This window comes from Psittacula echo, assembly GCF_963264785.1.
Source record: "Psittacula echo genome assembly, chromosome: 9".
NCBI lineage: Eukaryota > Metazoa > Chordata > Aves > Psittaciformes > Psittacidae > Psittacula > Psittacula echo.
In genome coordinates this window covers 16,324,961-16,337,626 of record NC_137745.1, presented here as the reverse complement: position 1 = coordinate 16,337,626, position 12,666 = coordinate 16,324,961, and the positions used below count along the sequence as shown (strand labels likewise).

Here is a 12,666-nt window from a genome sequence, read left to right as displayed (position 1 = left end):
ATTTCCATGGCCTCCTTTGGACCTCCTCTGACAGCTTCACAACTGTTTTGTGCTGGGGACCTGGGGTTTCACGAGCAGAGAAGAGGGGGAGCATCCCTCCCTCAACCTGGGGCCACACTGTTTGTGGTGCAGAGCAGGAGACACTTGGCTTTCTGGGCTGCAAGTCCACATTGAAACAGTTTGAAATCTGGGGAGGAAGAGGTGCCTTTATGTTTTTTTGCTTCCATCAGCTCGGACCTGGGGCCAAAATGGTGTTTAACCTCAAGCTGCTGTCTGGGCAAGGAGGAATGGAAACAGGGACACCACCAGTGGATGGTCCAGTCTGTCCCCTGGCTGAACTGGGAGAGTGTGGAGGGGTGCTGTGTGCTGTGCAAACTGAATTGCAAAGCCTCTCTGCACTACCTAGCGCTTGTGTTCTAAGATAAGCGGGGATGACACACTGAGTGTGGAGTGTGTGAGGAAGCGAGGAGGATGTGGCACACGGTGTGCTCCCTCTGGGCCTAGCTGGTGGCTCAGTTTCAGCTCTTAATTTTAGCAACTGATTTTAGGGCCCTTCGGCACCACACAGTTTTGTTGTTTCTTTAAAATCCATAGAAGTGAAGTGTTCGACCCCTTTACCGGGAGGAGGAGAGGATGGATGCATCTGTCTGGCTGTCTGGAAGCAAGATGTGGGGAATTCGTGTTGTCTGAGCAGGCAGGAGGTGCTGGTGGGTCCCCTGAGGGTCCCCTGAGGGTCCCCCACAGGCGGCACAGGCGATGGGAGGTTTGTGGCTGTGAGGGTGTGATGATGCTCTGGCTGGTTGCCTGGGGGGATGCTGGTGAGACCCCTGGCAAACAGCAACCCCCAGCAATGGGCACAAGCTCCTTCTGTGTTCCTCCTGGTGTAGCAGCAGAATAAATGGAGAGTGGGAGCCCTGGTGCAACAGGGGGCTGGGAGGGGTGTGCCTTAGCACCCCCATTGTTCCCCCAGGGCAGGACCCAGACACCTGTCTGTGTTACTGATGTTTGACAAATCATACTTGAGACTGAGAGTTCAATTTGGTTGCTGGGTGGACCTGGCTGTAACCCAGTGGTGGGCTGACCCTGCTCTCCAGCTAAAAAGAGAAAATCCCCTTGTGTGGCTTATGTCCTCCAGTGTCACAGGATGAGTATGGAGCTGGCCCTGTGTGGCTGGCACCCTTCTGCTTCACTGCAATGGCAGTGGCACATCCCATTGCCATAAAGGCAGAGGCAAGTGGCAGCAATAGGCATGTTGTGCCAAACTGATGTTCATATGGCCACTGATAAACAACCCACAGTTTCTCTTTGAGTCTGGGTCCCCTCCTGGAGCAGGCTTGGGCCATGTGCTCATCAGTTCCCTCTGGGAAGTTGTCCTCTCAACTGGAACTGTGCAGAGAGAAGTTCAGGCTTAGGCTGGATCCTGCACCACTGCTTTCCTGGTGGCTGGCACGCTCCAGCCAGTTACAGCTTTTCAGCAGCTTAACCATCACCCATGAGCCATGCTAGGAGGTCTTGGTGATGGGTCAGGGGGCTATGGTACCAGAGGGCTTGTGGCCAGAAACAGGGTGAGGAGCAGCTGCCTCCCCACAGCCTTCCTGGCAACCCTAGAAGTGTTTTTGGGGCTGACAGTAGGTTTGGCTGGAGTCTGAGTGCTAGCATGGCTGGGCATGGTGAGAATCCTGAGAGCATCAGCAAGGCTTGTTTGCTTGTCTCCTAACAAGATGAATTCTTCCAGCAGTGGGAGATAAAGCAGATCAAGTTGGTGGCATTTGAATTCCTGAGCAGGCGAGCCTGACAGGGTGACAAAGCCAGTCCCTGCAGTGCCCCAGCCGCCTTCTGCTTCCTGGCAGGCGCCAAGGGGCACAGCATGGCATGAGCATCCCAGCACTTCCTTCCATTTTGGCACAATTCTGCTGGGATTTTAATGACTACAAACTGTATTGGAGTTGCCTCATCATGTGACCCATAGCCCTGGAACTATTGTCTTGCCTGCACAGGAAAGCAGGGGCTTCTTCCATGCGGGAGGCTGTGCCCAAACTGCTCCATGGGCAGTCGATGGGCTCTATTCCTTAACAGACAAGCAGGGAATGTCTGAAACCCTGGTATGGTGCATAGTCCTTGTTGCCCTTTCTGATACATGAGACATGGGGATGCTCCATTCATAGAGGGATGAGGCCAGCCTGGAGAAAGTCTTGCAGGGAGCCGGGGTGGTGGATGATCTGGAAGCAAGCCGGGGGTAAAGACTGGGCTTCTGTCTCTGCTAGCTGGAGGAAAGGCAGCCTCCTGGCAGAAGCTGAGAATGGAGGTGGCACAGCATGACCTTGTGAAGGAACAAGTCTCCTTCTCTGCCCTACTTACTGAGTCCTGCTGTCCTAGCCAGAAGCCTGGCCCTGACATTGTTGGCATCCCACTGTTCACCTCTCGCTGAGCTCCTCCGCTCGTGTGAGACTGCATTTGATTTGACTGGAGGGCTCTGCCTTGCAAACTCCACATCAACCTTGCTGCTCCATCTGCTGCCTTAGCTGCACAGTTAGCAAGGGGCTTCCTTCTCAGCTGCAGAGAGATTTATTGCCTGTTGAGTGTCTCTGTTGGTTTGCCTTGTTGTTGAGCTTTTGTTAATTTGCTCTCTCTTTACATCTTCACCTTTGGATTCTGCTCTCCAGTCTCTCCGGGTTATTTTTTTCCCTGCAGCAGCCTTGCAGCCTTTCTCTTCACCAGGATAACCCTAAGCCTGCTCTATCCTATGCTGACACCCATCTCTTGGTTGCACTTTGCTGCACCTCTGCCTGTGCTTGCCTGGCCTCTGCCTGCCTCCTGATCTCCTTTGGGATGATCACAAGGATGATCTCCCTTGCATCCGCTTTGGATTATCTCCTTACACATTTTGTTTAATGATTCCCTTATCCATTTTTGTTGCCCTGGCTTTCCACCTCATCGCCTCTGCCCTTTCCCCAAGTCTTTATGCAGCTTCATCCCTTTGGTCCCAACCCAGATGGAGCAGCATTCCTAGCTGCCACCTTGAGTGTGAAGCAGCATTGTGGAAGTCAGTATTATGGCTGTGTAATTGGAAGAGGAGTTGTAGCAGCCTAGGTAAACTGTGGGGAGAGGGTATGTCCCAGATCTGCTCTGTAAGAATCCCAGAGCGGACTTTGGCAAGTCAGTCTTGGAGGCCAGACTGAGCCTCCAAGATGTTTTAGACTGGTTAGAGACCTCATACTAATTTAGTGAAGGTCTCTTTGCTCTAAGATCCTTTGAGTTGTCCCTGTCTGCATTAAGTGGTTGAGGGCCAGCTGGATGCATCCAGAAAACCTGCAAATCTTTGAGATGCCCATCTCTATGTGTTGCAGGAACCTAAAATAACAAATTGAGCTGAAGATTGGCTGATGGGCTTGTGGTTGGTAGAGCAAGGGGCAGAGCGGTGCGGAGGGTTCTTGTCTGCACTGTTGCTGCAAAAGCAGGAGTGAGATGAGCCGCCTCTGCTCTGCTGCTAAAAACAGCCCGGCTTGTTTTTATTTAATACAGTTTTGATCTGTGTGTGTTAGTGTTTCACCTGCCTGCAAGTGTGAACTCTGGGCTTCAAGCACCTTGGAAGCCTGCCTGTGTTCCTGCTCATCCCTGCAGCACCGGGCTCTCAAATGGGGCTTCTTGTGGGTTGGAGGAGGGACTGTGCTGAAATTCAGGCTCAAGGGCTTTGAGACTGGTAAAGTTACTGCTGGGGTTTGTGTTTCTGCCACTGTGATACCACTGGGTAAACTGGGGCCCCACAGAGACAGATCCTGTAGGCTTCCCAGGGAAAATAGACCTGAAAATGGCTCATGTGGGGTTTTCTCCCTGCTTTCCTTGCGCAGCATCCTCTCAGCAAGGAGGTGGCTCTCTAAGTGGCCTGGCTAGCAGCACCAGGGGAGAGGGTTGGCATTGGCTCCTCTCTGTTGTAGATTCTGCCCAGTGCTGGCATTTGGCTGGGAAATAAATAATTCAAAATCAACTTGGTCCATTCCCAAGGGTGAAGAGGGTCAGGAATGAACAGGCTTTTGTAAGGTCATGATCGATGTCCTCGGAGAGGGCTCATCACTGTCTTCAGAGTCGTGAAGGGATGGGGACCTTGCTGAAGGATGTCTGGGCAAGCCATGCCGGGGAGGAGGATAAGGATAGCTGTGGTAGGGAGGAGGAAAAGGAGGATAGTCGGGGCGGGGAGGAGAGGAGGATAATCAGTGTGATTCTGGGGTTAAGCAGAAGCTGTCAGTGATTGGAAAAAGGGAAAGAAATAAAAAAATATCCCCCTGAAGAGACACTGCCTTTTCACCCAGCTTGTACAGCCGTCCCTCTGCCCGCAAGCAGCAGGCGGGCAGGCGAGGAGGGGGTGGCACAAGGCGTTCAGCTGCTCTGAAGCACAGCCCTGGCACCCCGAGAGCCCCCCCAGCCCACGTCTCGCCGCGGGGATGTGCCTCCATCATAGGGCCCTGGCAGGCGGGGGGGGCTCAGTATGCTGGGGTGGGGGGAGGTGGGGTGAGGAGAGAGGATGAGGGGGAGTTGTCTGAAATGCCAGGAATTCATCTCCCACTCCCCCTGCCCTCGCCGTTCTGAAAGGAGCTGCGTGAGCTGTCAGCTCTGGATTATATTAATTAGCAGAGAAGTGCTACGCCTGTTCATGGGGCCACGCTGCCAGGAAGAGCCGGGGACTTGGCAGGTCTATGCGAAGCAGCTGCTGGGCTCCCCGAAAACCCTCACTGTAGCCTAAAATGAGCACACCAAAACCAAAGCTGAGCCAGGGAAGCTGAGCCTCCCTAGGGCTTTGACGTCTCCTCCTTGAGCCCGGCTAGTTGTTCACCGCCAGGGCTGAACATTGAGGTTGTGACAGGGAGAGCAGCAGTGCAGTTTCAGGATGGGACCCACCTCTCCTCACCGGGCCCCCATGTCCACAGTGAATCGGATCAGCCTGCAGTGCTGCAGGTCCATGTGGTGGGGGGCTGTTGGGATGGGGAGTGAGGGCACATCCCTGACCCTGCTGTCTTTCAGGAAAGGAAGCTGTGTGCCCACCCTCGAATCGAGATCTACAAGGAGGACCGCATCTACTTTGTGTGTCCCCTTGCCCGCCAAGGGGACTTCTACGTGCCTGAAATGAAAGAACTGGAGAGGAAGAGCAGGGCTGCTGCAGCTGAAGCCGAGGATGCCCAGACAGACATCACAGGTATCTGTAGCTTGTGCATGTCTTGAATCAGTGTCAGCCCTCCCAAAGGTGGGGGTTCTGGTGCCCCTGGTGCTGCTGCCTGGCCTGGCAGAGAGGGGCTGACCAGCACCCACCTGGCACCCAAACACTGAGTCTCAGCACACCTCTTTCCTCACCGCAGACTGAGATAGGATCTTGTCCCTAAGGTGTCACACTGCCTTGGGGAGCCCTTGGGCACCCCTTCACCCTGTCAGGCGAAGACCAAGCTGCAGCGAGCTGATGGCCCACTGTTGTCAGAGCAGAGCTGGATCTCGCAGCTTTTGGTTGCAGCTGGGCTTGTTTTTCTCCTTGTTATATACGTCTTCCTTGATCTCATCTTCATCTGTTACATATTGGGATTGCAAAGAGCTTAAATACCAGGTTGCTGTAGCTGGTGGTGGAGTTGCCCGATAGCATCTGCTCAGCAAGATCTGTTGGAGTCTGGATGTATTCATACAGGAAGGGACCACAATGGCTGTAGGCGCAGAACAGCAGTGCTATAGTAACCCAAAATGCTAGTTGCTGTCGCCAGCCCACGTGCTCACATGTCTGCAAGATGCGGGAGCCGGCTAGCTGAACATTCCCGGGCACTTGAATGGGGTGGGGGCAGCCACCTCCTCGTGCCCCATGGGTCACCCACGCTTGTGTAACAGGCATGAAAAACACGTGCCAGCTCTCCCTGCCTCCCTGGGGGTTTGGTCGTTTGTTTTAACACATCTTCAGGTTTGGGTTGCTTTAATTCTTAATTGCATGCGGCGTAAAAGCAAGTCTGGGAATTGCTTTCTGGGAGCTCTGGAGTCCATTTACTGCTGCAATGAAAAGTCCTAATTGGAGCAGTTTCCCAGCACTTTGAGGTCCCATGTTTTCATGCTGCTCACTCAGCTCTTTGCCTTTTTGTCAGCCTTTCCCTGGGATGCCACCACCAGCACACCTGTGGGGGCGGAGTGCCCTGCCCTGCCCTGCTGGAAGAAGGGCAAGGAACGTCTTCCCAGTTTTAGACAACAAATGATAGTGGACTTTCTTTGGTGGGATACCATGGGCTGGGCTCCCCAGCAGCAGCTCTGGGCCAGATCCTCCACCACCCCTCCTAGTCACATAGATGAGCTTTTGTCAGTGCAGCCTGATGCAGTGTCATCTGCTGAGTCTGCAAAAAAACATCTTAAAATAATAATAGCTGTGAGAGATTGGCCTTGCCTCTGAAACTAAAGAGTTGAGCTTGAATGTTGCACTGTGATCATCATTCGTATTGGGCACGGCAGCAGAACCAGGTCCTTGCTTCGGCCATTGGAGATGGCCAAGGACATGGCAAGCCTTCAGGTTGCTTATGCCACTCCTGCCTGAGGGTCTTGGAGTTCTCCATGATCTCCTGCGTCCCCATAATGTTGCAGTGGCCCAGGCTGGCACAACTGCTGTCAGCTGGGGAGAGTGGCCCTGCATGGCAAGGTCCTGGGCTTATGCAAAGGGAAGCAGTGTCCAATGAGTGTCTTTGTCCCACTGGCTCTGGCCTGCTGATGCTGGAGTCTCAGTTGCCAGTGGTGCTGCTCCACCCTCAGCGATCGAGTGGCCATTGAACTGTCCTGGTTAAGCAGCAGGGTCAAAGTCAGGAGGTGAGGTGGGAGAGGGTAGCTCTCCATCTTGCCACCAAAGTCCTGTGTGGGTTTTCTGAGCCCTGGTGCAAGAAGAGAAGCCACTGGAGGGGGAAGCCAGTGGATCCCCGCTTGCCCAGCTGCTCACTGGAGATACCTTGAAGGAGAAGCCTTGAAGATGATGCCTTATGGATTGAGGCTGGTCCTCCCTTCTCAGGTATTTTTTTGTGCTGGGATCTGTGCAACCATTTCTGAGCTGGAGGAAGAGAAAGCCACAATCTCTTTTCCCAACTTTTTTAGTCTCTTCTTTGCTTACTCAAGGAGCAAGCTCAGCTTAGCCACAGCATGATAGCCAAAAGATCTTCATGACCCAGCAAATCCTTCTGTGACAGCTTCCAAGTTTCCTTCCATATCAGATGGAGGGTGGGCACCACAATGTCACCATCTACTTCTGAGTGCAGTCCCCCCTCAAATCCAATTGCACAGATTTCGGTTATTTCTTGATCTACCTCAGCTCTGCCAGTGTTTCAAGTGGTCCTGCCCTGACAGAGGCACAGGCAGTGCTGGAATGCTTCTGGGAAGGGGGGGTGGTCTCTCCTGTGGCACTCGGCTCCTCTGGCAGTGCCTGAGCTCTGCAAATCCAGACATGGGGCTCTGACTCCCTGATGCCTCGCAGGGCAAGTGGGGGGACTAGGGAGGTGCTGAGCCTCTTTTTCTCTCCCTGAGGCAGCTGAGGATGCTTTACATGCAGCAGCCTTGGGCTTTCACTCCTGATGTGGCAGCAGCTGAAGCCTGCTCTCCCCCCGAAATACTGAAAAAAGCCAGCACTGGGCATATGATTTCAGAGGGATCATCATATTTAACAATGCTCCATGTGGACACAGCACCTTTCAGTCATGGCTTATGAAACTCCCTGCCAGCAGCTGTATTATGCTTTCCTCAAACTAAAGACTTCAGGGGTTCCCAGCGGAAGGCGCTGCTGTTTCTTCTTGCCTGTTGTGGCTGGTGCCAAACAGTACCAATATTGGGTGTGTAAGGAAAGCTTGGATTTGTTTTCTTGAGCCTCCTGACCTTGGAGTGCATCTCTGCATTCCGACTGTTGCCTGCTGTCCTTGCTCCTGAGCTTACTCTGTGAGGTGCTGGGTGCCTGTGGCTCTGAGCAAAGCCAGTGGCCACAAAGGCTGCAGGACATGATCCAGGATCTCTGCTTTCTGCTGTGCACAGAGCAGGGTGCTGGCAGCTCTGCTGAGGACAGAAACACTCAGCACACAAGGAAAGGGCCGGGGGCTGCGGCTGCCTCCATGCCCATTCCATCCCTTTGCCATCATCAGGGTCATCAGAAAGATGGGAAGCCTTTTCGGAAGGCAGCTGACAGGTCTCCAGGGGGGCAGTGTCAATCACGATTAGTTGTTTTGTACTTAATTATTTTCTGGGGCTTTGGCACCAGCACGGGCTCAGTGGGCCCCCGCTCCCGGCTCGCGCTCAGCACTCTGCTCTCCAGAATGACCCCACTGTGGAACATGGGCTTGCTGGTGTGAACACAGATGGTTTCTAAGCACATGGTTCTGCCCATAGTCTCAGGTGTGCATTTTTCTGGAGCTGAGTCTGTCCAGCAGCTTTCGGGTACAACCGGTGGCATCACCCGCTGAGCCCCTGTGCCACAAGGGGCATCTTCTCTGATGTGCTCTGCCTCATCCCCGCTTGCGTCTGTCTCCAAAGAGCCCTGCCTGTTCTGCCTGCCTGTACATCCCGAGGAGAGGCTCAGTGTGCAGCTGCTGCCGTGCCTTCCTGCTGGTCTGCTTGCCCCAGCCCCTCTCCTGATGGCTTGTGTGTGAGATTCAGCAAGCACAGAGGAGCTGTTCGCCTCCCGTCAGCACACTGATCTATTATTTAGCGGCAGTGGAGATTAATATTTGATTGAACAGGGGGTAAGAAAGGGCCTGTGTGCACCAAGAGGGGAGTGACGCTTGGGCATCACTATCATCCTGGGACGATGCAGTCCTTCTCAGAGGGATCCGGGGATGCCTATATCTGGGATGCCACAGGGCTGAGCTGTCAGCAGTGGCCAGCTCCCTGCCAGGCTTGTTAGCAGCATGGGGTGAGTGGTTCATGTTGCACCCACCCATGGCTGCTCTTTTGGTGTTGATTGCTTGGTTTCTCTTCTTCCTAGGAGGCTCTGGCCTTTGGGGGCTCCTCAGCACCTCTGCAGGACCACATCTCAGGCTGTAACTCTTTTTCCCAATTAAAACTTTCCAAGTTCCACACTCCTGCTGAGTGAAGGTGAAGTGGGATGGCTGCACTGTCTTTGGGGAAGCAGAGCAGGGAGGGGGTTCCACAGGATGTCTGGCACCTTGCTGCACACGAGAGGGAAGAGCCATGCTGGATCTGGCTGCTGGGCTGGCTTCTGGTGCAAGGACCAGCCTTAGAAAGTGGGATGCAGGGTTGGACAGCAGCTTGCTGGTGGACCAAATAAGGTGCCTGGAGCAGAATGGAGAAGCGGGTGCAAGGGCTGCTGGAAATCTCTGTGCCCAGATGAGAGCTGAACTCATGCTTATCCACAAGGCACCTTCCAGTGAGGCTCTGGTTGCCATCTTGGAGCTCCACCATCATCCCTGGCCAGGCTGGGTTGCTGTGCTAGAGCCAGCCTTGTCCTGCGTGGAGGAGAGCAAGGCTGCTGAAATGGGCACATTTGCCAGCTGAGGCTGCTCAAACACAATCAGAAGTGACAGAGCAGTGAAAAAGTGCCTGGCTGGAAGGAAACAGGACTCGATTTATTGTCGCCCTTGGAGCAAGGGAGAGGGAGGTGGCTGGAGGGGTGAGGACAGTAGTGCTTTTCTGCAGTGGCGGATCAAAGCAGCATGTAGGTCAGCTCCGTCCCTGTCTTTTGCTTCCTGAGCTGCTGCTCCTCTCCTCAGGAGCATCTTTGCTTTGTGTCATGGGGTTATGTGACAGCTTCCCAGCTGAAGTGGTCCCCAGGGAGGGTGATGGACAGGCAGAGCAGGGCTTGGGTGGTCAGAGTCACTCTTGTCCCAGGTTTCAGAGGGACGCAAGATAACCATGAATGATGTAAGCTGTCATGAAGCCATGGTGGGAATGTGCCTTTGTCACCTCAGGCCACCAATGTGGCCAAATCAGATCTTTTTTGAGATCACTGCCCGAGACCTTGCAAACCCTTAGTTGGCTTCAAGGATAAGGACCTTGAAGGCTCCCCTCCATCCCCTGTAGCTGTCTGTCTTCCCAGAGGCTCCTGCTGACCCACTGCCCTGCCGGGTGGGACAGCATCTCCCGCTTATCTGCCACCCGTCCAGTGGCCACCATCCCTTTCAGCAAGCACTTTGTCTGCAGTGTGCAGAACATCCTTTTTAACTTAGAGTAAATGTAGTTTCCGTGTCGAGATGCTCCCTGATGCTGCAGCAAAGGCAGTGCATGTTGGTGGGTGATGGGTCTTTTCTCCTTTTTGGGGAGAATCATCAGGCATCACTTGGGTGGGTGGTTCTGGGCTTGGCTTGTGCCAGCTGCTGAAGGGGTTGCATGCCACGGCCAAGGAAAGGGTGCTCCTTTCTGGGTGTTCACCAGGCAGGATAAAGCTGATAGGCCATACAGGCAGGATGAAACAGTGAGTACGCTGCTTCTATGGGTCTTTCCCAGCTGCTCCTTGTCCTGGCACTACTACTTGGTCCTCTCTGAACGGCTGTCACTCAGCCAGCAGGACTGTGGGATGATGCCACTCAAGAGGACTGCCATTTACCAGCAGTTCTGCTGACAGCTGCCCAGGCCAGGAGAAAAAACAGCAAAAAAGGGGATTTAAGGGTGTTCAGAAGGAAAGTTCCCTCCCTGGTGGGTCTCCTCCAGGAGATTGGTGGCTGCAGGAGGCTGGAGATGTCTGCAGGAGCCCTGTGCCAGTGGCTGGGGATGGAGCCATGCTGGCAGGAGCCACTGTGGAGGAGTCACCTCTCCTCTCTCACTTCGATCATGACCATCCTCTTTGCCACCTCCTGACCCCACTGGTGGCAAGCTGCTGGTCCTCCACCAGTGCTGCTGTCAACCAGGACTCCTTGTTTCCCTCCTGGTTCAGGGCATGATCCTCAGGAGGCACTTCCAGCCCAGCATGGGCGAAGCCTCAAGTAGCCCAGCATATGCTTCCCAGTGATGCAAGACAGGCAGGGTGGAATGGGGAGGTGATGAAGGAGCCCACCCAGTGTTTACTGCCACTGTCGTAATTAACAACATGGATCTGTGATGTCATAATCAGTGATGTGGATCTGTGATGTCATAATTAACAGTGAGTAATGTTTTACAGGAGGGTTTGTCTCCCAGCTGGTTGCTCTGGCAACAGCACCGAGCTGCTGGTCTCAATCTGACTCGCTCATCTTGTTGTCAACTCCTTAATTGTGTTGTCGATGGAGTTAACAAGGCCAAGAGCCAGGGAATGGGGAGGTGGGCTGAGGGCTTTGCCTGGGCAGGCAGGGGCAGCCCCTGGAGGGGCTCGGCCATGAGAGGGGCTGTGGCTGGCAGCCAGGTGATGTGCGGAAGTGCTGAGGGTGCTGGGAAGGCTTGCCCCAAATCCCACCTGCTGCTGTCCTGCCAGCCTCCACAGTGCTGCAGGAGCTGGCAGCTGCAGGGCAGCCATGCAGAGAGCAGGAGTAGGTTGTAGGAGCTGCTGAAGGCCCGTTAGGGTGCCCTGGCAGGAGGCTGGACGTACACTGGCCTGTGGTGACAGCACATCTGAGGACCTGCCATGTGCCACCATCCCCTTGGGTGCTCAAGCAGTGCTGCAGCTCCCCATCAGCCTTGCAGCACAGCATCCCACTCCTTGCTTTGTTCCTAGTGCTGTGACAGGGGCAGGGTTATCCCTCAGTTCCCAGGCTGGGCATTCTTGCTAAGGAAGGACTTGCCAGGTCCTCCATGTGTGCACAGAAAGCAGGAGTGGGGCTGCTGCAGGAGGTCAGGGGTTGTTTGTGCCGGCTTGAAGGTGCCCTGATTTCAGAGAGCTGCTTGAGTCCAGCTCCTGCTTGTCTTAGTATGGTCACTTCTTAGAGGCCCAGGAGGTAACAAGAGGTAGGAGCTGGTCTCCACTGTTACCTGATGTCTTTGAGGTTTCTGGTGGTTTCAAAGGCTGTGTCACTCTATCCCAATCTCATCCTTCCAACAGCCTTCACTCCCTCCCCTTCTCTCTCCATCCCAGGGGCCGACACCCTGAGTGAGGCGAGCTCCATCAGCATAGAGGCCACAACTGACAGCAGAGACACCTCAGTGGCCACCTCCATTCTGCTGCCATTCCCAGCCAGCCGTGGCCGGGAGGAGGCAGACAACCGCAGCGAGCACAGCTACAGTGAGTCGGGAGCCAGCGGTTCCTCCTTTGAGGAGCTGGACCTGGAGGTCACCGTGGACGGGGAAGGAGCCCCAGGCCTGCTGCACGACGCAGGCTACGCGGGCAGCCAGGAGATCACAGACAAGTGGACCAAGGAGCCCATCGCTGCTGAGAGAGGAGAAGAGTGATGTGGAGACCTGTCTGCCTCCCCTTCCACTGGGGTCTGAGTTACTGGGAAACAGTTGCCTTTCCCACCTCCTTCCTCTCCAGCCAAGAGATTTCAGTTGCTGACTTCCTCTGAGACCCACTTTGCAGAAAGGGTGTTTGCCCATTTCAGGGATGCAGGGAGGTGGGGGGGGTCCTCCTGCAGTGTCTGGTGGTGCAGGGTGGGTGCAGGCTGGGGGGCAGTGAAATGCATTTGCCATTTGTGTGTCTCTAGATGTGTTGCATATTCCTTGCAGGAGTTTTGGGGGGTGATGGTGGATGGCAGAGGTGTTCCCCCACATCTCTGCTGGTGCCCCTCTCACCCACAGCTTCTCTCTGCTGCACTGCCACACGTTTTC

At 54.6% G+C, this 12,666-nt stretch overlaps 1 protein-coding gene across 1 annotated transcript in view; it reads left to right on the top strand.

Annotated features, from left to right (window-relative positions):
* TEX264 (testis expressed 264, ER-phagy receptor) overlaps window positions 1–12,291 on the top strand; it is a gene marked incomplete at both ends in the record, with an annotated part of 34,073 nt that extends 21,782 nt beyond the window's left edge. The window contains 2 exons of the mRNA XM_080625665.1: window positions 5,017–5,188; window positions 11,978–12,291. Coding sequence (XP_080481791.1) covers window positions 5,017–5,188; window positions 11,978–12,291 — 486 coding nt within the window. The remainder of the gene's footprint in view (window positions 1–5,016; window positions 5,189–11,977) is intronic.
* Between the last annotated feature and the right edge of the window lie 375 nt (window positions 12,292–12,666).